A 27,269-nucleotide genomic window follows, 5' to 3' on the forward strand; every position below is an offset into this window, starting at 1 on the left:
GGGGGGGGGTGGCACAGAAGTGTCAAATGAGGTTCCCAATGGGAATGTCTTTCCCTTAAAAGGGTGTAACACAGATGCAGAAAAATCCTCTCGCTAGGCCAACATGAGCGGAATCCCCTGAGTGTGTGTGGAACAGCTTGCGGAACATTTAGAACAACAAAAGTGTACTCCCCGGCCATCCATCCATCCATTCCACAAACCACTGTCCTCTGTAGGGTCGCGGGACTCCCCAGCCAACTGACTGCAAATTGAAAATACGGACAACAGAGCAAGCGTCAGGAAGAGAGATAATATTGGAAGGAGGAAGGAGACAGATCTTACCCTTGCCCTAACAGTAACATTTACACACCAGATGTACAGAAGCAGGTTTTCCATAGTTTCCATAGACATACATTCATGGCAGCGCTGCTCAGTGAGAGGTCTTGAGGGGTCAGGACACAGATCCAAATATTAAAGGGATAGTTTTCCCAAAAATGACTTTCTTCTGTGAAACATAAAAAGTTTAAAAAGTGTTGTTTTGGACTCACAGAATAAAGAATGTCATACAGGTTTGGAAAGACGAGGGGAAGTATAACAATATTTTAATTTTCAGATGAACTATCACTTTAAACATTTTGTTAATGATTATTTTTGATAGTTTTGTGCATAATGTACATTTGCATGTATTCATTTAACAAATAAGGAAAACCAAGAGATTTATCAGCAGCCAACAGTATATGGTACTGATTGTTTTCATGAAAACATATAGTTCATTGTCTTTTGAGTCAGCCACTCTCATTTCCTTCAAAAACAGATGTAGATAACTAACAGTACCAACCTTTTCAAGAGAATGGACTTTGTAGTTTGTACAATTATAGGGGCCCATCTGGCAACACCTACTTTTTATTCACATGCAGAGGAATTTCAGAAGGAACAAATTGCCAAGCTGTCCTATCAGAAGAAGCTCCAGTGAGAACAAGTCTTTCTACTGGCCAACTCACTGTCATCAGACTGCCCCTGAATGGAGTTTGAAGTCAGCAGGAGTTTACTTTGTACTATAATTTGACTGAAGCCAATAAAAACTAAACCAAATGAACTGACTCTAATAAATCTGCATTTGAAAGGTGTCTGTGCTAAAGAAGTTCACCTAAAAATGTACTCATGTCTGAACTCTTTTTGATAATGTACTGGTTGCTTCTTTCCTTGTAATTACAATGCCTCTTCTGAGCGTCCTGTTGTATGGCGTTGAATGCTGGAATACCTACAGGCATCAAGGGAGTCGGCTAAGTGCCTTCCATAGATGCCTCAGGTTTATAATCGGTATAAGATCTGTTCAAAGTGACCAAAAGTAAACCACTGTCTTCCACCTAAAATTCATTCGTCTCAGATGGGCTGGGCATGTCACCAGAATGCACCCCTGTCGCATACCCCATGCAATTGACCTATCGGTAAGCCCTGTCCGCCTTATGCCCTATTCGCACAGGATAAGTATTACCTGTTGACCTCTAGTAATTTGTAATAATTGCAGAGGTTGTCTGTGATCTTAATCCCGTGCGAATCGGCCATGTCTGTAATTTGTAAAGTAAAAATTCCCCCGCAAATGACCTACCATATTTCGTTGAACACCGAGGTCCTGTGATAATATTAGTCCCATGCGAATCGGCATCTCTGTGATTTGGCGTGGTTGTTTATAATTTTTTCAAGGTTTTTGTTTCCTGTGCGCTTTTTTATCCATCTTTCGCGAAGAATGGAGGCTGTGTTGGAGTGTTTTGATAGTATTTTGGGTGCTGGGTCATATACACCATGATACGATACAACTATACAATTTGCAGAAAGAGAAAGCTGAAAACAATCAGAAGAGCAAAAACAAAAAGAATGATTAGATGTAGATGGATGATATGTATAGCAGCATGTGGTAAGGAACATTCTTCTGTTTATGATATATCATACAGCTAGACCTAATAACAACAAGACATTTCCGAGCAATAGCCTATTGACATCATATCCGGGAGATAAGTCAGTAAATTCGAGTAAAATCACAGGCTTCGCTTATCCCATGCGAATGCGCCACAACGAAATTCAGATGTGGGTGGGTAATTTCTAAATCATACGAGGTCCCCAGATAATACTAATCCAGTGCGAATAGGGCTTTAGTTACTGTTGCTAACTCGGACAAACAAACAGAGTTGCTAACTGTCTTACAATGACAGCCGTCAGTGTGAAAACCTTGTCCCAAGATGTTTTTGATAAATTCTGGACATAGAAGGACATCCTCTCACCGAGGAGCATTCAAGTGGGACTTAAATATGCCAAGGAGGGATATATAAATGATTTAAAAATAAATGTGGTGGGTAACAAGATTAATTTGGAAGCGAGGGTTTACAGATCACAATGCAAGCGGGAGAAGCCTCATGTTACGGTCGTCACGATCGCAGGTGACAACATTCAGGATCAACACTGTTCATGTACTGCAGGGTAATTAATTTACATTTAACCAGTTTAATATGGAGAGGCACTGAAATGTAGACCTTCGTTTATGTGTTTTTGACCTACACTGTGCATGATGTGAGAACAGTTAACTATATGGTTTGAATGGACTCACTAACTTTAATTGTAACTTAAAAAATGAATTTAATTGTAACTTCTAAAAAACTTTTTCCAAAATTTGTTTAAACTGTCTTTATATACCAATACATAATTAAAATGTAAGTACTCTGAAAAGGAGAGTATAAAAATCGAGTGTCTGTAGTCCTCTCAGGGCTGCAATATACACAGCTACTTATTTCCATTCGGAACGAATGAAATGATTAGCTGGGCGACTGTCATTCTCCCTCGCTACCATGGCTGCTGCTACAGGAGCTGCCCACATGAGCGCACCTGTTTGACTCGAGGAGGCGAAGGGGCACGGAAGCTAGGAAGAATCACAATTATGGCAGAGAAAGAGCAGTCAAAATTCCCAGTACCTGCATATACAGTCAGCGAAGGCAAACAACAAAAAAAGGAAGACAGTATTCAAAAAGGCTATGACCAAAAAGTCTTTGGATAAAGCAAGAAGTCAGACAAGAGTCAATATCGGCCAACAGTGCTTTCATAGTGGAAGCTCTTACATGCAAAACATCGTATATGTTATGAATCTTACACGAAATTCACCTTCATCACAGTGTAACTGATGGTAATGGGAAAACGTGTATCAGTGCAACCTGTTTTTAGCTTTGCCTTATGTTTCTAGCTCGTTACCGAATCAAACTCACCAATTTTAACCTTTACCAGTATCGATATGCTAGCTTGATAGTGAGTACTAACAGCCATGTTAGTTGTTTATATTCATAATGATAAAGTTAGGTATTTTATTACATGTGATTCTGACATGATGTCACTACATGCAATGCGCTCCTCTCCGCTCAGCGCCGGCAAACGCGTCCTCCAGCTGAAGATAGGTTGAGCAGTCGGCATCGCGCGTTCATGTGTTTTGGGGGCGTGGCTTTGGAAGGCGCCCAGAAGGGAGGGGGTGGGAGTGAATGGAATAAGTAGCTGTGTTTATTGCAGTCCTGAGAGGAGACACTCGATTTTTATACTCTCTTTTTCAGAGTACTTACATTTTAATTATGTATTGGTATATAAAGACAGTTTAAACAAATTTGGGAAAAGGTTTTTTAGAAAAAACCTGCCTACCCTGCCTTTAATGTATGACAACCAGAAAATGAACATTTTTGTCTTCATTGGGATTGGGGTTGAATCCTAGGGAACCAGGTTACTGCGCCTACATCAAATGATAAATTGATAAATAAAACGGGCTTCAGTCGAAATGCGAAAATAATTGGTCCGTTCGCACAAATCTTATCACACCTTTAAAACGCGCTGGTGAACGCACAGTACGGTGATTCAATACATGAATACCCATGCCCACACAGTATGGTGATTTAATACATGAATACCCATGCCGATCCTCTCAGGATACCTGGAATCAGTGTTACAAGTACCCCATGTACATAATTTTACCATTTTTGTAGCATACACACCATCAAACCGATGAGAGCTTCGAATCTTCCAATGTTTCTTAATGGCGCTGAAACCTAAAGTTGTCCGAGTCCTGGTCCTCATGCAACTGATACTTAACTGCCACTGGCTCATCTGCGTTCGGGGGGAGGGGCTTACCAATTCAGCATAGTGTGCTCAAGGAGGGTGCTTCTAACTCCTGGACCAAGGCAGTACAAAACCGAGCTGAATGGAGGGCTGATCTATAGAGGTAAGGCTAAAGACCATACCAACAACCTCCAGGGGCTAAAAGAACGTAGGCTGGAATCCAACCAACAAACATGAACTTTATGCTAGCAAATATATGTCTATGGTCTATTGTTATCTGGATTGTCTTTTGCAACAGAAGCATGTCAAACATTGTTGCTTGTGACAGAAGCTCATGCACCAGCCTATATGTTGTTCTTGTAAGACATAGCTTTGAGTGACAAACAGACATTTAAGCTGTTCACTTAAACTTTTCTCACCAGTGAGCTTTTAAAGGGACTGCTGGCAAAATGCGCTTTAAATAAAACTTGGCTGCCTATACAGTAGAAAGGTGATTTTTTTTTTATCTTGCTGTACCTGACTAGAGAAAACAGAGAAAAGAGGCTGTTGTCTTCCCTTTTGCCAAATAGGTAGGCCTATAGGAAAACTTCAAAACCCATAATGCACTAGGCATGTTGCCATCCAAGGCCTCTCCCACCAGTTATGCTATGGATACGCTTAGAGTCAAACACTGCCTTGCTTTAGTAGGAAATACTATTTAGCAAACTTTTAGTCAAAATAATGTCGACTACAAGTTTTATGCCGAATGTCACATGAACAAACAGGAAAACAAGTCTCATTGTATCTGCTTGTCAGAGAAAGTGTTTACAGCAGTATGAACTGATGGTGATATCAATGGAATTTTGAGGTAATCAGCTAACTGCTATATAACTCGGCACCATATAAAGAACCAGCATTTAGTCCCGCAATGAACACCGGTGCAGGCACTACTGCAGCACAAGGTTATACAATCGAGCAAAGGTGTTTTGTGAAGACCATCCTGCTGCTAAACAAATGTCCTAAATATGCATACCTTTAGACCAAGCCCAAGACACAGCCAATCCCCTTATGGAGTGGGCATGAGCATCTATAGGACAGTCCACTTCCTGGGAGACATAAGCCAGGCATATCGCTTCCACTGTCCAGTGTGAAAGCTTCTGCTCCAAAGCCTTCAAAGTAGACGAACAGCTTCTTTGACAGGCAAAAATGGCTGGTTCTGTCCACATAAGCATGCAGCGCACGAACAGGGCACAGCAAACTCTTGTCAGATCCTTCGCCAAAGGTCATTTCGGGAGAATCAAATGCTTGAAGTGTTATCACCTGAGCTCTGAACGGTGTTGAGAGCAATTTAAGTGCATAACCACGTCTAGGTGTGAGTCTTACTATACAGTCGTTTGCCCTGAACTCCATGCAAGCAGCGTAAATAGAAATGCTATTCCCACATGCTAACATGAGCAGCAGCACCGTCTTAGACGAGAGCACTCTTAACTCACTCACATGAAGCTGCTCGAAGGCCGGGCTTGACAGCACTCTGAGTAAGTCCCAGACTGACCTCAAATGAGGGTGGGGAGGATTCAATCATCTCACGCCCATAGAAAGCCCGTTATTAAGGTGTGCTTGCCAACCATGCGCCCCTCAATAGCGGTATGAAAAGTAGCTATAGCAGCTACATATACCTTCAATGTAGAGGGTGAACTTCCAGCATCCAACCGGTCCTGCAGAAATGCCAGGATCACAGATTAAGCACAGGCCTCTGGGTTCTCATTCCTGGCTGCACACCAGGCTAAGAACACATTCCACTTGAGAGCGAACAAACGCCTCATTGAAGGAGCCCTCGGCTCTGCTATCGTGTTCAGCACTCGCTGCAAAACATCTAGCGAGTATTCAGCATGCTGACCTGCCACACATGCAAGTCCCACAGCTCTGGCACTAGCGGCATTATCTTCACCAGAAGGAAAGCCTATTTTCTCCTCCTGGGCCAGCGGCTCGACAGCGCATCCCCGGCCAAGCGTCAACCTGTCCTGCCCTGCACATGAATTGCCCGCATCGAGAGAAATCGCTCAGCCGCCCATAGGAGGAAGCGTTCTGTCAGCCTCTACAACACGCGTGAACGCACACCTCCCTGGCGATTGGTGTACGCCACCACCACCGTATTGTCTGTTCGAATGAGAACATGCCCTTGATAAGGCTATGCTATATGCTATCTAAATCGTTATCGCTAGCACAACACGGTAGTATCTCGCTAGCCTGTTAACCTGTCATCCGTGCTTGCCGTCTTTTTTTTCTTTCTTTTTTTACAAGTCTATCAAACAACTGTGGTAAGTAGGATCAGTCAACAAACACGGTGAGTAATGTCTTCTCCTGTTATTGTCACTTACACTTCGTGTCACATGTATAGCATAGCCTTCTCTGTCAGCACAGAGGGCTTTTCATGTGATAAATGCAGAGAGATAGTCAGGCTGACGGTGAAGATTTCAGAACTAGAGACACGCATCCAAACTTTAATCGAGGATAGTAAGAATGCAAGGGCTTTAGATACTGCTTTGGATGCGACTAGATTAGTGAACTCTGTACATTGTTTGGTTCCGGCTGTAGAGCCCGTGCAGCAGGGCAACTGGGTGGCCGTGAGACACTGTAGTAGCGGGACAAAACGCGCTCTTCCGTTCCGATTACCATAACATTCTCCTCACTCAGTGAAACACCCACTGAGAATCCTGTTGAAAGTGTCCTGCTCTTTACTTACAAGATTGATAATATCAAGGAGAAAATTATAACTATGCAACTGTCTACTACAGTATCGCATCAGGGAGTGCTTTGTAGTCTCCCTGAGGAAAAATTAGATTCATTCATTGCTATAGGAGAGGAAGAAATTTCTAAACTCGTTAAATCATCTAAATCAACAACATGTATGTTAGACCCTATACCGACTAAGCTACTGAAAGAGATGGTTCCAGAGGTCATAGATCCTCTTCTTAATATCATTAATTCATCTTCGTCATTAGGATACATACCAAAAACTTTTAAGCTGGCTATGATTAAACCGCTTGTCAAAAAAACGCAACTTGATCCTACAGAATTAGTCAATTACAGGCTGATCTCGACCTTTTCTGTCTGAAAAGGCAGTATCTTCACAACTATGTTTCTTTTTAGAAAGAAATTATATCTATGAGGATTTTCAGTCAGGATTTAGACCGTACCATAGTACTGAGACTGCTCTCATTAGAGTCACAAATGATTTGCTCTTATCATCCGATCATGGTTGTATCTCGCTATTAGTGTTACTCGATCTTAGTGCTGCATTTGATACTATTGACCACAACATTCTTTTAAATAGACTCGAAAATTATGTTGGCATTAGTGGAATTGCATTAGCATGGTTTAAATCATACTTATCTGACCGTTATCAGTTTGTAGCAGTAAATGAAGAGATGTCTTATCGATCACAAGTTCAGTATGGAGTACCACAAGGCTCAGTACTAGGACCGTTGCTGTTCACTCTGTACATGCAACCCTTGGGAGATATCATTAGGAAGCATGGCATTAGTTTTCACTGTTATGCTGATGATACAAAGCTCTATATTTCTTCACGCCCTGACGAAATTTACCAATTCACAAAATTAACGGAATGTATAGCTGATATAAAAATATTGATGACTAGTAATTTCCTACTACTTAACTCTGAAAAAAAATATTACTTTCCTACTACTTAACTCTGAGATTCTAATTATTGGACAAAAAACTTCCACACGTAATAATCTAGAATACTGTCGTCTAATTCTTGATGGCTGCTCTGTCAAGTCTTCGTCGTCGGGTTAGGAACCTGGGTGTGCTCTTTGATACCAATCTTTCATTTGAAAGTCACATTTCTAGTATCTGTAAAAACGCATTCTTCCATCTTAAAAATATATCTAAATTACGTTGTATGCTCTCAATGAAAAATGCAGAACAGTTAGTTCATGCGTTCATGACATCAAGGCTAGATTATTGTAATGCTATTATGGGTGGTTGCCCTGCACGCTTAATAAATAAACTACAGCTGGTCCAAAACGCAGCAGCTAGAGTTCTTACTAGAACCAGGAAATATGACCATATTAGCCAGGTTCTATCAACACTGCATTGGCTCCCCCTATTAAACATCGTATACATTTTTAAATATTGTTGATTACTTACAAAGAACTAAATGGTTTAGCTCCCCAGTACTTGAGCAAGCTCTTAACACATTATAGTCCTTCATGTCTTTTGCGATCTCAAAATTCCGGCCAGTTGATATTACCCCTAATTAATATTAAATCAAATGTCAAGGAGGAAAAATTTGTTTTCTCAACAGTGGGCTAGGGCTAGGGCTAGGGCCGGGCTGGGCGCGTTCGGTATGCCATGAGAGTATCGGGTGGGTGGTATATCACGTTTTTTTGGTTCAGTTTGAATATCGTTTCACCCCTACATAAAAGAAACAGTGAAATCAAATTAAATGATTTCACTCAATTAACCTATATGTTTTAATGAAAGCAAAGATGTCTGAAATGTACATCTAATTCATGGAAAGTTTACATTAATTTTAAATTTTAAATTAATTACAATATGTATTACATTTAAAAATGTAATAACACAAGTCACAATATGTCACTTGGGTCCTTCTGTGCCAATTCTGGGGGGGGGGGGGGGGGTATTCAATAATACGATGTCATAGAAAGCGTCAAAATTGTTAAAATAGCATAGCCATTCATTAAAAGTGCTGAGATGAGATTTTGTGCCATCTATGGTCAGGAAAAAAAATTAAAGTGGGGGTAAAATTAAAAATTTAAATTAAATTTTACCCCATGTTACCCTACACTTTAACTGCTGAAAATTAATCAGTGAGTTTGTGAGATAAACATGTGAACTGAATCAGTTTGATTTATGAATGATTCAAACAGTTTTGTGAACTGGATCAACTGGCTGACTGACAAAACAATTTTAGAATCTAGAATCTAACTAAAAATTATAATTCGTTCATAAATTAGATATTTTCACATTTCTCATGAATCCATCAAGACGAGTTTTCAGTGAACAAAAAGAACATTTGTGGTCTGTAATTCACACAAACCTACAGGCTGAAATAATTCTGAGATAAGGGTTTTAAAGCGGGGCTCAGTAACTTCGGGATTTCTTCGCTGTATTCTCGCTTTTTGCTCGCAGGTTTCTCTCTAGAGCTCCCCCCACAGCTTCGGAATAGATATTTGACAACACTGTTGTAAAAACTCGTAGGCGATTCTCGGACACCAGAGGCTAGTAGATCAACGACATCAAAGCAGATGGGACATTCTTTAAAACGTCTTCTTCATTCGGGTTCGAACAGCGTGAGGGAGCGCAATAATGACAGCATTTTAGCAGATTTCTTTTGGCCGTAAAGCAATTGTTTACATCGCGAGACCTGATATCACGCGAGACTTCCTGACGCGGCGGCCGGTGGCCCGCCGGCTCAAAGTTGCAAGTGCGTATTTTCCGCTCACGGGCACCAGGGGGGTGCGAAACGACCACCATTCAACCCGAAATAAGTAATATAACCATTCCAATGACTCTGAAGCTGTTCAGTTAAGGTAAAAAAAGTTACTTAGTTCAAAGAAAGGAAAGAAAATCACACAAGTTTTGAACATGAGGGTGAGTAAAAAAAAACACTTCATTTTAGGCAAACAATCCTTTTAATTACTGATGGTTACTTTCTCATTTGTCAATTAAATAATTCATAGAAACAGATCAATCTTATGTCTACGCATAAACTGCACCAATAATTTGCATTTGAACTGAAATTGACATTTTTAATTAATTATTTATTTACATTACAGTGATTGCTGTAAGAGTAATGTCATACTCAGATGGGGCATTTAGAATTGGCACATTGAAATTTGCCCCTATTTTCAGCTTTTACACCTCTAGTTTCTTACTCTGAGTTACACTAACCACATCCATGCTTCTTATTGTTTCACACTTTGATAGTGACATGACATCATCCTTCCAAACAACCAGACATTTCTGCAATCTCTTAGCTGAGATCTTAGTCCTGGAATCAAAGTCTAGAGTCAAATACAGAGCTGCTTTTACAGCTATTTCTCCACACCTGAGATCAAATTCACATTCACTGTTAATAAATGCTAAAGAGGAAAGACTGGCACTTGTGATGAATGCAACAGAGCTGGAGAAGCACCGATAGCGAGCACATTAAAGGCTGAATAAGGCAAGACCACTTAAGGAGTGTTTAGGGGTGCTGCTGTAGGAGTCATTTTCCTAATTCAGTTCTTTCACAGTATACCAAGGCTAATCAGTACATTCGTTTTCAGCTATTTTTGTGTGCAAGATTATCTCAAATTAACTTAAAAAAAAATGAATTTGTTGTGTCATGGCTTCTTCTTTGAGCAAGTGCACACAGCATTATAAGCAATATGATTCAGTGCACAATTACATTCACAGCTGTGTCTTTCCAGACACTCATCCAGGTGGCCTGTTGTAGTTCTTAATCAAATGGAGAAGTATTCTGTAGGGGTTTACACCAATACACCAATGTACATTACAGGCAAGGCCTTAGTGCAGCCAGTCTCGTGTTTTACCTGTGTGTGGGTTGACAATCCCCCAGGTGTATGCGAACCACACCTTGCTTGTGGAGTTTCAATAAATGTTCGAACTCGGCCGGCATGGAATGTACATTCTTCTTGCTCTGCCGATCATCATAGTAATGGTTGGTGATCCGTCGACTGTCATCTGGATGTTTACTGGAAGGCCAAAAACCGTACAAATGGACGTTAGCACAGATTTCTAGTGCTAAGCTGGCCATGATTAGTCCTGTGCTGGGACGAACCGAGTTAAGGCCTCGCTCATGCCAAAACTTTGACAAACTTCTCAAATATTCTGGATTCAGGAAAGCAGGCAGCGGGCCATTGCTGCCAAAGTCCTCCAGTGTGTAAAAGGCACGCAGGGATACAGCCGTGTTGTGAGTGTAGGAGAACGCTGGCAGCAGCATTAAGGCTTGTCCATAAGGACGAAGGCTTTCAACAAATGGACGACGACGCTCCATCAGACCACTGTACCTGTAACAGATGAGGATAAAGAAAAGCCTGAGTGTGTTTCACTTAAATATTCCACTCAATAATACCACTTCCATTAGCAATACTTTTAGTATTTTTCTAGAATAAATATTTGTGGGGGAAAAAATGCATTCCACTGAAAAATTATAAAACAATTTCAATAATAGGCCTAAATACTTTTTGAATTATTCTTGCAAAATGTTTTTTACAGAGATTTTTAACTACTTTCTCAGTCTTTCTGGAGGCAACATAAATTCAATCTGATAATTGGCCTTTACTATATCACAACCACACTAAACAAGCAATCCCGGCTGTCATGATCCTGGTTTTGTGTCTTGTGTTTTTGTAAGGACTTTAATGTTGAAGTGTATACTCAGATCCCACTGTTTCCTTGCTCCCTTCCTGTGTTTGGTTCCTGTTTCCCTTGTTGTCTTGCCAGCCTTGTTTGTCACCATAGTCACCCTCATTAGTTCCCATGACTAATCCCCGAAACCTGTCCCTCGTCAGCCCCTTTTTAACAAGTCTATTTGAACCTCTGTGCTTCAGTTGTTGTTTGTCAGTTGTTGCTCTTGCATGTGTGTTCCTGTTTTTGCTCTCCTTTCTTTGCTGTGTGGATTATACTCTTGTTCTTGGATTATTCTGCATTTACCTGTATGTTTCTCTAATAAACTTGTGCTTGCATCTGAAGTTCCTCTCTCTCTCTGCCTCGTCCCTGCTCCCACGTTACATCAGTGAACTATGTGGGCCCCACATTGGATTTATCTGAGTTATATGGGCATCATCTGGGCATGAGGTCAGAGTGGGCACTTTGAGGGGCTCAATGTGGGCAAGTTAGGATGCCCATGTTGGGGAAAGGTTCTTTTAAAAGAAATGTGTAACAATATTGCATCACTCGCTAAAAAAGTAACTAATTATGTTAGTTATGTTTTTTGGAAAGAAATGTATGTAATGAAAGTAATTACATTACTTTTGCGGTACTTTTCTCACCAGTAACACTGATCTCAAAGTTGTAGTCTGTGTTTGACTGACTAATGAAAACCAACTAATTTGAGTCATTTGTCCGACTACATTCGAACACATTTGTAAATTACTTTCCTTGAACCCATTGTGCGAGTTCACTTTAATACCGCGTGCTTTATATACATGTTGCTGCTGATTGGACTGCAGTTCTGACACACCCACCAAACAAGAGAAAACGTATCTCAAACCCCGTTGCACACCGGTACACGCCGTTTCCAGGAAACATGACGTTCAACCCGGAAACCGTAGCAAAACGTTGCGCACCGTTTTGAACTTGAACGTGCCCCAGGTAAAACCAGAGAATGTCTAATAGGAAGAGAATTGGCACTCTCTGCTTACTTCCGGTTTCTGGACTGGCTGCAGTAACACGTCTCTGTCCATGCGGGGGCACTCGCAGGCGAGTGCAGAATGAATGGAGGTCTATGGCGAAATACCCATCAAAATCCACTTTTCTCAGGATATAATTTTTTGTCTAGTAATTTGAATATTGTATTCGAAAGGAGATGCAAAGAAATTACACACTGCTGGGTGTTAGATCCTTCAGTCGCTTTGGTGCTTTCGCGCTCTGCACTTTCTTTTCTCTCGAGGCATCGACAACACAGCTGACACAGGTAAACAGACGTGCTAGAAGAGTTTTTGTTCTGTTTGTTTCTGGTCCCGCTTCGGATACCACGATGCCATTAAGCGGTATCTCTGGTCGTAATCAGTCCTTCACTGACCAATCAGCGTTCATTAGCAGAATGCTAGCGTGTTATGGGCAACAACAACTCAACCTGTAAGAAATCGAAAGGACATAAGTACTCGTTCATTCAACTTTCGACCTATAACCCATGTTGAACTTGCAAAACCTACAATAAAATCTGAGATTTCTCAACGGCAATCGGGTGAAAGAGACACATTTAGCCGTCTAGCCCCATAGACTCCCATTCAGTCTGCACTCGCCCGCGATCACCTCCAGTGGAATTATAATGGAACTGCAACCAAGATTGATACAATGGGGCTAATAGGAAGTGCCAAGGCTCTCCGTAGACGGGCTCTGGTAAAACCCACAGACACTTGTTCATTGGTTCTCAGTGACTCCTCATGATTCATGGGTTGACAGAGCTCATCGCCCCCAGTGGTGAACCATTTAAATTTCGAAGTGTTTTGAGTGTTTTGAAACAGTTATGACGTAATGAAGCCTCGTTAACTGAAATCCCATGTCTCTGGCAGTTGGATACACGCTCCGAACCACTGATTCAGAACAAAAGATTCGTAACGGCTTTGAAGCTTCATGAAACAGTGTTTTGAAATTGCCATTACTAATAGAGACGGCTCCTCATGCTTTTGAATCGCCCTCGCGGTACTTTGATGTCATAAACCGATCGGTCTGTGCAGCACCGGTGTTGTGCCGAATTTCAACCCCTGCCAAATTATTACCCCCCTAGTATTGGTAGGGTTAGTTGTGGGGGAGGGGTTAGGATTAGGCAATCAGGTACTGACTTCAACGAGGGGGGTAATAATTAGGCAGGGGGTCGAAATTCGGCAAAACACCTGTTCAAGTCGAACAAGCCTATTGTGTATATGTAGCCCCCATGTTTCCATTGTCTCTTGTGTAGTTTTGTTCCCAGTACTGCAAGTTTATATTTAGTTCATGTTTATTGTCAATCCAAGTCATTGTTAATTGGTTCGTGTTTATTTTGAATAAAGCTGCACGTGGGTTCCTAAAAACTTGCCTGCAATGGACATTTATAACTCACTTCTCATGGAGGATGCTGGGATTTGCAGTCACCAGGTTGGTTTTGTTGCCTACATCTTTCTCATATCTGTTATCCAGTGGTGGAAGGTTGCATCTATAATACAGGGGTGGACAGAGGTTAATTAGGCCATTGTTCTGATAGGAAATAAAAGTTTTGGCCTACATCAAATACAGTGTTAAGGCTACACTTAGGAGCTTAAAAAGCATAGATAGCCTAATTATTGTTCCACCAACATTACAGACTGATGCGAATGTGGATTGAGATTCTGATAATTTTGTTAATCTTGAAAATTCATTTTGATAATTAATTAATCTAGGCAATAGGTCACATGATTTGATCTGATACAGACCTAATGACAAACTGGGCAGAATTAATTTCTTTTCCACAGCTGCTATTGGTCAAAATACCACCATTCCCCACCACGGCACATGACTCCCATGTAGCATTTCCAAAGGGCTGCTCCTACAAACAGACCCGCACACAATGTAACTGCAAAATCATCAGAGAAACTGTAATTCACCCAATGTTTGAATGCTTATACACTACCTTAGCCAAGATGTTGAACAGGGCTTGTGTCACCTGTATTGGCTTTCTCTTCTCTCCATCATAGATAACATTTGACCCAAGTGGGGTGTTATTCTGTGTGACAACAGCCTTTGACACAGCATGGCATTTGCCACTCAGCAATGACCTGGAAGGAAAAAGACACTGAGTCTGATGTAAAACATAAAATCTAACCCTAAAGGAATAGATCCTTTGTTAATAGTTCATTTTTAAGTGAACTATATGCCTTGAAGTAAGCATTTTTTGTAGTGTATTTGTTTATTTAAAAACTGGTTTATATATGATCCATAATCAACAGAACAGTACTTTTATTTTCATCCAATAACAATAAGCTTTGCCACAGATGTCTAAGTTTAACCTTTATGAGAACAGCTCATGGTCTGCTCTGGGCTACTGTTTTACCTGAATCTTTTAAAGTTTTCCTCATGTTTTTTCCATCTGTTAGAGTAGCTCCCCAGTGCTTTGGAAATGAATACATTCTCTCTGAAAATTAAATACACATACAAACATCTTAAAATATATTATCTGGTTTAATTTAAGTATGGAACATATAAACATGAACAGTCAATAAATATGAAATTATAAAATATTAAAATAAAAATGATAAAACATGAAAGATCTCATTTGAAGGTGTTTACTTTTGGTGGTTGCCATGTAAAAAGATGTTATGTGCTGTAATGTGTAATAAACAGGTTTGCATACTTACTTGCATCCCTTGCAAGACTGTGTATCTGAGACTTTTTGAGGAATCTTAGATGAAGATTTAGGGTTTACATTACTGCGAAAAAAATAGCAGAAAATTGGCTCATTAAAAGCAGAAAATTAACAAACAAAACCACTGAAATATTTAAGTGGGAATTCAAAGTATTGTCGTATAATAATAACCGCAAATGTCACTCATAATTGGAATTGCAGGAATACATTTACATACATGTAGGCATGCTTGCAGCTCACAAAACAGCAGATAAAATGCCAAATACTATTGGCTTTATTGGGAGAGTATTAACCATACATCAGTTAGTTCTTGTGTCCTCGATATTTGGGATTTTCAGTGACTCTTTCTGCATGATGCATCATTTAGCCAGTTGGTGGCGTTTATGAGTTTGTCATTCATTCATTCACTGAACTGGGGTGCGTTTCCCCAAAAACATCAAACTATGGCCACAAGTTCCGTCGTTATCTAAGTTTTTATTAGTGGTCGACCCCAAAAAACGAGTGTTTAAGGACACAAAAGAGGATACAGGCAATTGAGACCGAGCGCAACGTGTCATATTGAATTACGCCCACTGGAGGGGAACGCAATCGGCGATAGGAATAGCTTAGTTTACAGAAATGTATCTAATATATATAACTGACATTTTGATATTTGACTAACCAGTGACAATGTTTACTGCACATGTAATGTATTTTTAATGCAAACTGTGTGTCTGAGTATCAGGATCCCACAATTTACCCATTCTTCCTGTTGGTGCTTCAGATCTTATTGCCTGAATCCACTTGTGTCTCCTCAAAGGCTGGTTTTTACGTTTCGGTAGCTTATATAAACTTAGTTCTGGGTTTTTTAGCTCATTTGCAGTACACCCTGTCGCATAGGAGCTTTCAGACACCGTTTTAGACACGGTGTGGGCATGGCCTAAATGCGCCCTGTCTCTGAATCTGGAAAAAAACTGAGAAAAATGAGAATGAATCCTCAGTTGCCATGTCCGTAATTTTCAGCAAAAAGTCTAGCATTAATTCGATCTCAAACGATTTATTAAAAGAAGTTATTCCAAGTTCATGATCGAAGTTCATTAACCAACATGGTTGAATGACAAAGTTTCGACAATATGGTTTCGGAAAACAGTCGTGGTTGATTTCTTCAACGATGCATCGTAGCCTACTATGGTCACAGAAAGCAGTTGTACAATATCTGAAAAATATAGGGATATATAATAGGATTTAGTTGTTGTCGTTTTTTTTTTTTTTTTTTTTTTTTTTTTATATAAAGTAGTCCCACGGACATAGCTCATGTTACATACTCTGATACAGTATGCACCTTCAAGTCATGGTTGCAATCTGCCATAAATCGAAAAAGAAGAAGAAGAAACCTACTATGGTAGTTATTTAAGCAGCGAGTTACATCGTTGTACTGGAAACGCACCCGTGATTAGTTCAAAAACACTTATTTAATTAAGAACAAAACAATAGGCTACTGGATTCATGCCTACCCCTTCAATTTAAGCTATTGAATTCTTGTACAATACATTATTACTGCCATCTTCAGTTGTTTTCATTTTGCAGGCAAGTTGAAACAACTCATCAGCAAACTAAAGCAGTTTGTTAGCTAACAATCTACCCTTCCTTATGATAATGTTCATCACTGTATGAACCCCTGTACAAATTAGGTTAGTAAAATTCAATTTTATAAAACATCAACTGCTAACAGTTCATGATACCCTTATGGCTCACTGGGAGCATTTTGTCTTCTTTTGCTGCATCTTCCCATTTATTAGCCTTGCATTGTTATGGTTACACACAATGTCAAATTTGTAACTAATACACAGCAGTCAACCAAGACATGTTGTACCACAGGTGTGTAAAAACACCACTGTAAAAAAAAAAAAAAAAAATAGAATTAGTAAATAAAACCAATATTATTAGAGTACATTTTACACAAATACTGTCAGTGTTTCTACTTAAGAATTTCACATTGCTGCTTTCCATTTCTTTGTAATTCTTTGTTAAATTTACTAGCAATTTCTGAGTAAAAATTGTAGTACAAATGTACAATATTTACATTTAATTTAATTTAATTATCAGTGTAGGCCTACTGTAAACAGACAATCAATCTAAAAAAAAAAAAAAGAAAACAAGTCATCTGTTCATTAACGTTACAAAAAGAAGGCCTGTATCTTTCCTGTTTCTTTCCCTCCCTATCTGTCTTACTATATATTTCTCCCTCTGTCTCCCTATCACTCTCTGTCCCTCCCTTCTTGTCTGTTACTCCATTTCATCCACGCCCACACTATCGGTCTCCCTTATGCATTGTTTGCTAAATAGAGCGAGACCAGACGTCTTTGAGAATAAATAAACTAGACTAAAATAAGTGAATTAAATTCACTTAAAAGACACTATTGGTATCGGATTATTTGCCAGCATGGATAAGTGAAAAGTGGTAATTTTCATTTATTTTAGTAGCGTAGTAAGGTTAATTTATTTGAATGAATTAGAAGGAATTAACAAGAGAGAGAGAGGTTTACTTCTGTGTGTCTGAATGTAATAGTGAAGCTCGTTAGTTTATTTACAATAACAGCGAAGTTATGACCTCATTGCTGAGAAATAGCCTATAGCTTTCAGTAGTGAAGATGTTTTATTAAAAAAATTCACGGGGCAGAGGTTGAAAACCAGTTTCTATGTTTCTGGATGTTTCTGTGTGTGTGGAATTTAACTATAAAAGTTTCCACTTCAGTAAAAAAAACAAAGCTGTGAGGTTTAGTGCAAGCGCATAGGCTACAGGCACGTCTGCTTTATAATACGACATTAAAAGCTTTGTGGCCAAACATGTTGCCAAGCCTTGTGGTGGTTTGGAATTCCAAGGGAAATCGGATATATGTGTTTAGACGTAGGTCAGATGTCCAGATATCGGATATGTATCTGATTTAAAACCACATTTGGAAGTGGCTCAGAATGGATTTTTTTTTTGTGCCAGTGTAAACGCAGCCTGGCGTAAAGGTACTGTGAAAAGGTACAAATGAAAGGTATCTTTCATTTGTTTAAAGTTCTCAATTTTTCAAGCAAGGTGTTGTAATGTTAATGTTAAATTTAATGATAGATAGGTTACTGTTCCTCTGAGCAGTTCACACATGGATCAAAACCAAAGGCCCATTTCTAAACTTCAACCAGAGCTGATTTCCCCTAGATGAGCAATTATACAAACAGCCTTGGTGAAACAAAGCTTAAAATGATCTTTATACTACTGTGAGATATTTGTAGGCCACACAAGTGACCTTTGACCTTCCAAACTCTGGCTAGAGTCTATTTGTAGGTTTACTCTTTTTGAGGCACATGTAGCAATGTAGAAAGTTACAGATGTGATTCACTTTAATCATTAAACTTATCTTCAAGTAAATATTAAAGACTTAAGTTTGTTTCCTGTAATTTGGCATCTAAATAGAAACCTAATTCACATTACCTATGGTGGAGCACAGCACCCAGTGATTCTGTGTCACTGTGAAGTTCTCAGGGAGTTTAATCTCCCACATGCCTTGTTGTGATTAAAGGCTGCTGTTGCCAGTGAAACAGCACATAATAAGGGAAAGGTCACAGCCATGGCAGCAAACACCCAACATTATTAATGCAATCAATGGCTAAACATTTGTATATTTCCTCTTGATTTCAGTAATGCACACAATTATAAAGCATGCAATATAACTGGCGATGAATACAGTTTACAAAAACAAATAGACACACACAATTTAATACAACACTAGAAACCACATTTTAAAATGTCATTTCAATTTGACTGTCAAATATATTTGTGCTATACATATTATATACAGTAAATGTACAACTATAATATTAGACACGTGGCGGTATTCTGCAAGATGAAAGTCGGTAATTATCACCATAATTAATATGCATGATATTATTACCGTTGACACTTCACAATTCAGTAAATAATTCCATATAACACATTAACATATTTTGTTGACATTTGTCTGAATACACAGTATCGTCTCAGTTACGTATGGTAACCCTCGGAGGCATACGTTGTGACCGACGAATAGGAATCTCGCTAGAGAGGCCAATCTACTTCGAGTGAAACTAAACGAGCCAATGCACATTGGCAAGCAATCATTTGCATTAGCTGTTCAGCCACGCAGCGCGGGTATATAATGAGCAGAAGGTGCGATTGCACTTTTTTTTTTTTGCTGAGGAGCCGAGCCGATTAGCTGGCTGCCCTGGCGGGTCGCAGGAGATGTGGCGACAGGACGTACGTCTCCGTTCCCTCCTTCAGGGAACGAGGGTTACCATACGTAACCGAGACATTCCCTATCAGTCAGTCACTCTCTACGTACGTCGTGACCGACGAATAGGAATCCCTACCAACGTGCCACAGCTGCTGACCCCATCCAGTGCCCTGTGCGAGCCTCTTGCCCCTTCTTGCCTGGAAGGAGGATAGGAGAGGGCTTGCACAGAGTGTATCTGTCACTGTTGTTCCGTGATAACCCATTCAGTGAGATTATTGGATAACACTGGGAAAGCGTGCCCTTTCTGTAGGAAGGAGAACACTGCGGAACCCACATTCTTCCCCAAAGGAGTTATGTGGAGATATACATATGGACTAACCCGAAGGTTGTACTGCATATGAAATACTAGGTGACTTAGCCCAAGGGAAAGACACAGGCTTCCGTTTAGGAGCAGCCGTAGAAGAAATACACATATGGGATCCCCGCATGGTCACACATATGGGACCCAGCCTAGACCCGGTTCTCAAGGATTCAACGGATAAAGGCCTGGGGCCGGACACTCCGCCACGTCCGGGCCGAGGGTGTTGGAGGACTCAACAGGTTTTTCACTCTGGAGCAATAAGGGTGCACAGTAGGGTGCAGCAAGCCGACAGAGCTGGGCCTCTTAGTGCTTCTACCCATTTAGGGTGAGAACACGGGAGGAGGCCGGCTCTACACGCAGGCTAATATCTAGCGAACGTGTTAGGTGTCACCCAGCCCGCAGCTCTACAGATATCTGTTAGCGAGGAGCCACGTGCCAGTAGGGTGCAACACCTCTCGTGGAGTGAGCATGCAACCTGAGCGGGCAGGGTACGTTTTGTGCTTGGTAAGCCAAGGCGATGGCATCCACTATCCAGTGGGCCATCCTCTGCTTGGAGACAGCCTTTCCCTTCTGCTGGCCTCCGTAACAGACAAAGAGCTGGTCTGAGGTCCTGAGACTTTGGGTTCTGTCCATGTACAAACGCAGAGCACGGACGGGACAGAGCAAAGCCAGGGCTGGGTCTGCCTCCTCCAGGGGCAGCGCTTGCAGGTTCACCACCTGGTCCCTGAAGGGAGTGGTAGGAACCTTGGGCACATAGCCAGGCCGGGGTCTCAGTACAACATGGTTGTCACCCAGCCTAAACTCTAGGCACGATTCATCGACCGAAAATGCCTGATAGATAGAGAAACCCTCTTGATAGAGGCCAGTGCATCCAGCAGCAAAGTCTTCATGGAGAGAAGCTTTAAGTCTGCTGACTGCAAAGGCTCAAAGGTAGCATCCTGGAGTGCTCGAAGCACCAGGGAAAGGTCCCAAGAGGGTATGGAGGGGGGTTGAGGAGGGTTTAACCGTCTCGCCCCCCTAAGGAACCTGACGACCAGGTCGTGATTTCCTACTGTTATGCCATCTATGTGGTCGTGATAAGCTGAAATAGCGGAAGCATGTACTTTGAGGGTGGAGGGATACAGCCTTCGCTTCAATCCTTGCTGCAAAAAGGAAAGCACGGACCCTATCGAGCATCTTCGGGGGTCCTCTCTGCGAGAAGAACACCACTCAACGAACAGGTTCCACTTCAATGCGTACGCACGTCTCGTAAATGGCGCCCGTGCTGAAGTGATGGTGTTAAGTACCTCTGGTGGTAAGTCACCTAGAACCTCCAAATCCCATCCAGGGACCACACATGGAGTTTCCAGAGGTCCAGACGCGGGTGCCATAGGGTGCCCTGTCTCTGAGTCAGACGGTCCTTCCTCAGAGGAATGGGCCAGGGAGGGACTGTTATGAGGAGCATGAGTTCTGGGAACCAAGTCCGGGTGGGCCAATAGGGAGACACCAGAAGGACCTGCTCATTGTTCTCCCTGACTTTGCACAGGGTCTGTGCAAATAGGCTCACTGGGGGAAATATATATTTGCGGAGGCCCCGGGGCCAGCTGTGTGCCAGTGCGTCCGTGCTGAGTGTTCCCTCAGTCAGGGAGTAAAACAGCTGGCAGTGGGAGGTCTCTGAGGAGGCAAACAGGTCTACCTGAGCCTCCCTGAACTCTCTTCAGATCAGCTGAACCGCCTGGGGGTGGAGTCACCATTCTCCCAGGAGCACAGCTCGTGATAGCTCGTCGGCCACACGGTTGAGCACACCGGGGACATACATGGCGCGAAGCGACCTCAGATGCTTCTGACTCCAGAGGAGATGGCGGGCGAGTTGCGACATGCAACGGGAGCGTAGACCACCTTGTCGGTTGATGTACGCAACGGTCGCAGTGTTGTCCGTAAGGACCAGTACGTCCCTGCCCTGTAGCGGCCTTTGTAAGCGGCTCAAAGAGAGACGTACTGCTAACAGCTCGAGGCACTTGATGTGCCAATGCAGTTGGGGGCCCGTCTACACCCCTGAGACTGCAAGTCTGTTGTACGTGGCACCCCAGCCAGTGGCAGAGGCACCACGGGCTGAAGGTCTGGCAGCATGCTGGTGTGATTGTCACCCGGTGAGTGCCGTGATGCCATTCCCATCTCGGGACTCGGCCGTGAAGCCAGTGCTAAAGCGGTTTCATATGGAGCAGCCCTGCTGCTGCTGCCATATGCCCCAGGAACGTGTTCAAGCAGTTCAGCACCGACTGAGGCACGCTGTCTATGCGACTGAATCCAACTCCATACCGAGAAAAGACATCCTCTGCACGGGGAAGAGTTTGCTCTTTTCCCAGTTGACCTGAAGACCCAACTGGCTAAGGTGCATGAGTACGAGGTCCCTGTGTTCGCATAACTGATCTCGAGAGTGTGCTAGAATGAGCCAGTTGTCGAGATAGTTGAGGATGCGAACGCCCTGTTCTCTCATGGGAACAAGGTGGCAACATGACTTTCGTGAAGACACGGGGAGACAGGGACAGCCCGGAGGGCAGGACCTTGTACTGATATGATCGACCCTCAAACGCAAAGTGCAGAAATGGCCTGTGTCGACGAAGAATCGAGACATGAAAGTACGCGTCCTTCAGGTCGATCGCTGCAAACCAATCTCAGGGACGGAAGCATTCGAAAATGCGTTTCTGCGTGAGAATTTTGAACGGTAGCTTGTGGAGACTCCGATTCAAAACTCGCAGGTCCAAGATCGGTCGTAACCCACCGCCTTTCTTGGGTACAATGAAGTAGGGACTGTAGTACCCTGACCTCATATCGGCTGGAGGGACCGGCTCTATCGCGTCCTTCGCCAGTAGGACTCCGATCTCCGCCTGCAAGACATGGGCATCGACTGCTCTCACTGTAGTGGAGTGGATGGCCCAAAACTTGGGAGGATGACGGGTGAACTGAATCACATAGCCGAGCCTGATGTTCCAAATGAGCCAGCGAGGCGGACTGGGGAGCGCTAACCAGGCTCACAGAGACCGTACAAGTGGGACCAAAGGGACCGTAGGCGTACCCGCAGTGGAGCAGCATGGTGGAACGCAAGGACGCAGCTCTGGACGCTCTCTCTGGGAGGCGACCATAGACAGACGATACAGCGCTCATGACCATCCCGTGAACCCAGGTAACGACCGCATCCAGAAACACACAGGTAGATTGACATCTTTAAAAAGACGTGCTCTACCCATGTAAGCTCTTTTAGGGACTGCTCTCCTTGGTGCAGGAACGGTCACAGCGAACACAGACAGGATCGTGCATTGTCTTTCTCGCTGGCGATCTTACGAGCTGTAAGAACAGCCTTTCAGCACTCTCAAGGCGCACCTTACCAGCTGTAAAAACAGCTTTTTTGTTTTGCTCAAATTTGAAAACAAAAAAGACAGAAAAGTGAGAGAGAGAGAGAGATCGCCCATGCTGCCGTGCTGTATCGCCCACACCAGACTGGAGAGGTCCCGTTGAAAGCTTGCTCGTAACACTCTTAGTAGAAAAAACAGCATTGAAGTGCTCGGCTCCGAAGCAAAAACCTGAAGTGCACTCGCACATGTTGCTTATTATATACCCGCGCTGCGTGGCTGAACAGCTGATGCAAATGATTGCACGCCAATCTGCGGCTATGTAGGGAAAAAATTATGATGAAAGTGCATTGTGTAATTTGATAATCTAATATGATGACTGTGATAAGAGGCCGTCTCAGAGTATGCATAGCCACAACAAATGTGAAGCATGGAAGATTGAGGAAACAAGTACTTTAAATTAAGAAATATCCTGATGACTTTGAATTTCTGCTTTATCTAAAAATGTGTGTGTTAAAGGAATAGTTCACCCAAAAATGAAAATTACTCCATAATTCACTCACCCTCAAGCCATCCTAAGTGTATATGGCTTTCTTCTTTCAGCCAAACACAATCTGAGTTATATTAAATAATATCCTGGATCTTTACAACTTTGTAATGGCACAAAATCATTTTTGAAGCTCCAAAAAGTGCATCCATCCATCATAAAAGTAATTCATATGAATCCAGTGGGTTAAAAAATGCCTTCTAAGCTAAGCAATGTGCCATCAGAGAGTTCTGAATATGTAAATTTTATTGCTGCGTCAGGCAAGGCTGCTTTTCTCCATATACGATGAAAAGAGGAAATTGGCTCTGTTCCTCTAAGTTAACTGCTTAAAAAGAAGATAGATTTCTGCATAAGTCAGTCCATCATTTGGACTCAGACCTGGCTCTTTTGCAACCTGTCTTTTCAAAGAGAGATCTCTCAACAACTTTATTTTCCTTTAGGTAAGAATATTATACTCAGAGTGTGACTTATATTTTATTCAGAAATATTAGAAGGGATTTTAAATGTTCATGTTATGTTTCCTTATTAAATGTTTAACCCTGATTATGATGAAATAATATTATTTCTCATTTATTATTTGATCATCTGCTTCTAATAAATAAAAATAGATTTTATCATCTGACTGGATCTCCTCCTTGCATCATTGAAGTTATTCCTCTCTTGCCGATTGAAAGAGTTTGTTTAATCCATAATTCCAGCTTCAAAAGTCAATTTGTTGTCAAGTGACAGATGACAAATGCGACTTTGCCATTTTGGGAGAAAAAAGGTATTTTAACTTATATGTTTAATATAGCCTACTAGTATTTAACCGAAGCTATAGATTGTGAAATTAAACATTTCTCGTTGTTAGTGTGTTTTTTATAATAAATAAAAAACATATTTGAGCTTCTCGACTGAGGACTCGATTGTTCACCACACCGGTTCAAGTCGAACAAGCCTAAAGTAAGAAAGTGCAACCAGAGAATGTCTGGTGCAACGCGCGGTTTGGCGGAATAAGTCCCGCCTTCTGAATAAAAGAGCCAATCGTCAATTGGTAAAGTCACCGTGTCGAAACGACTCTGATCACCGGCGGGTGTTCTCCTATCGACTCCGAAATTAGGCTACACACTCTGGCTGCATCTGAAAACGTAGGCAGTTGACTTGTTGCCTCGCTGCCCTATCAGGCAATGACTTTGCAGGCAGCGTTTGCGCACGAAGGTTCCTCACAAAACTGATTTCGGACAGACTTCTGAGGCAGCGTAATGGTTTAATAATCTACAGCAAAATAGAGCGAGCTTCGATGAAAACTAATTGAATTAATGACTACAATAGTGATTTCTCACTAGAAATGACATCATAAGTGGAAAACATTGAACAAAAATGTACATTTACACACCAATTGATGACCAGCCGCAACTTTCAGACACCATCTTTATTTTTGTAGCTCAACTGTCACAGAATGGAAAGCATAGGATTGTGGGTTATCAAAGGCAGCAAAGGATACATGTATGCTTCAAAAATCATTCAGATGAAGGTATCTCAGGAGACAGGAAGTGAAGCTACATTGCATTCGGACCTGTCTTGATCATACTGTCTATGGTCTTGATGCCTTCCGACCTTGGAATGCGTCCTCCGAAGGCAGCATTTATCAGTTTTCGGACGCAGCCAATGTTAAACAGACCTGTATAAATTGGGACCTGACCCGGCCGAACATTTAAAATAAAGCCGAACCCGTACGGGTCTCGGGTCCTCTGTGAAGACCTCTAATTGAGTGCGAGTGAATTATGGGATCATTTCTGGGTGAACTATTCCCTTAGGTTAATTTTTGCTATGTAAGATTGAAATGTGTAATCAGCAGGTTACTGTCACAGAATAAACCCTATACAGGATGCAACAATATTACATTAATATTAATATTGAACTGAAGTTTTCTGATAGCCTAGATCTTTTTTTCAGTGCAATCAATAAATGAAAAGATGCCGGCAATGAATGAATTAATTAATGACTAAATGCAGATTGACAATTTAGAATCACATTTTTATAGAGAACCATGTAGGCCTAATAAATGCCATTTGGTATTTAAGCATTGTGCTTAATATGAAGTTTTTTTATTCCCCTACAATATAGACTTAATTTGTATTTTAATCAGTTTATGTTCTGTCAAATGAAAGTTAATATATATTGTCACCTATATTCTACAAATCATAGTGATTTAGATTCATTCATTTAGTTTCTAAAATGTTTTAAAGGTCAGTTGGTGTTTAAAAAGATAACTAAAACATCACTGAAAAAAAACTTTTATAAAAAAAATTATAAATTTGCATCAAAAGGCATTCATCACATGACTGCATTACATATGCTATAATATTGATACATTATGCAATATGAGTGAATATTATTTGTCTATATAGGCTACAAAGGATGGATGGATGGATGGATGTCTCTGCCTGAAATAATTAATAAAGCTTTTTTGTAGAGCTATCTATCTTTTTGCTTTAAAATGTAAAAAGTTTACTGACATCATAATCATTTGAATGTAAGAGATAAGCGTTCAAACAAAAAAATAAAACTTTCAATTATTTACTAATGTGAAATGTGATACGAAACTTTACTGAAACAAAGCAAACAATGAACTTCTAAAGTCCATCGTTAGACCTTTCAGGATTTTTAAACATTGAACCATTTTCCAAAATGTGAGAATCATCTTCTTGTTTTGCTTCAATGAAAATTCCTCTGTAATGATGTAATACTCTTTTACGAATCAGATGTCTGTGGGGAAACCGTTATTTGACAGTGCAAAGATTAGAGAGGTTTTTTACTTACAAAAATGTATTGCTAACTTGACAGAAACAAAGACTTAATTTCAGTCTAGGCTGCCAGCAAACCGGAACGATATTTTTTAACACTCAGGTCTTTTAAAGTTCACTCTCCAAATAGAAGGATAGACACACACAGGCTGAAACTGATATACTCACTTGTTAGAAAGGAATATCCAGAAGGCCAAACTGCAGAAGGAGCACAGAAGGATAACAGGAAGGATCCAGAGCATAAGAGTCTTCATAACGTGCATCCACTCTCACACACGAGCGCACACATAGCCGCTGACATGCATGTGTTCTCGTAAACTCTCTTTCAAAAGCAGATGCTGCTGCTTCCAACGACTTCCTCTCTCGCTCTGCTGTCCTCTCCTTATTTTATTCCTGTGCTTTTTCTTGACAACTACACCCTTTTCTTTACTCTCTCTCTCCTCTCAGTCTGTTAATTTCTTCAGTCTCCCTCCCTCCTCTAAATGTAACTGCCCCTTTCTCTCTTTTTCTCTCTCTTTCTCTTTTCTCCTCTGACAGGCCTGGCTTTTTGTCACTGCTCGGCTGCTTTGCTTTTCCCCTTAATCCATCAGCCCACTTTCTTCTCATATGTCTTCTTGGCTCACACAAGAAAACATTCCTCCGCTCCTCTCTTGTCCCCTATGTTCTGTGTTGAGGCATCTTTCCCTTTTTCCTCATACTTCTCCACCTCATCCTGTTTCCTCAGTGCTTTCTTGTCTTAGAATCTGCTCAGACTTTCCTTCCGTCCGCTTCCCTAGAAATCTGTTGCTTCTCCTGCATTCTCAAGCCCTCCCCCTCTCCCTCACCCTAGGCACAACTTGCTTGCCCCTCCCTCCTTATCTCACTCAACACACACAGTC

At 41.4% G+C, this 27,269-nt stretch overlaps 1 protein-coding gene across 4 annotated transcripts; it reads right to left on the reverse strand.

Moving 5' to 3' along the window:
* Positions 1 to 6: 6 nt before the first annotated feature.
* st8sia6 (ST8 alpha-N-acetyl-neuraminide alpha-2,8-sialyltransferase 6) lies at positions 7 to 27,269 on the reverse strand. Of its 4 annotated transcripts, none has more exons than XM_079871320.1 (8): positions 26,560 to 27,269; positions 15,126 to 15,197; positions 14,822 to 14,902; positions 14,435 to 14,546; positions 14,205 to 14,317; positions 13,856 to 13,948; positions 10,623 to 11,099; positions 7 to 241 (listed from the first exon to the last, which is right to left on the reverse strand). In XM_079871320.1, exons 1-8 carry the CDS (start codon positions 26,652 to 26,654, stop codon positions 94 to 96), a joined length of 1,191 nt encoding a protein of 396 aa, XP_079727446.1. In that variant the 5' UTR covers positions 26,655 to 27,269; the 3' UTR covers positions 7 to 93. The 4 variants fall into 4 exon arrangements, 3 of the variants coding, with proteins under 3 accessions (XP_079727446.1, XP_079727445.1, XP_079727447.1); XM_079871319.1 differs by having other exon boundaries at positions 10 to 241; positions 14,402 to 14,546; positions 26,560 to 27,268; XM_079871321.1 differs by lacking the exon at positions 7 to 241 and adding an exon at positions 419 to 484 and having other exon boundaries at positions 14,402 to 14,546; positions 26,560 to 27,266.

The sequence above is a fragment of the Squalius cephalus genome (genome assembly GCF_949319135.1).
Source record: "Squalius cephalus genome assembly, chromosome: 1".
Lineage (NCBI taxonomy): Eukaryota > Metazoa > Chordata > Actinopteri > Cypriniformes > Leuciscidae > Squalius > Squalius cephalus.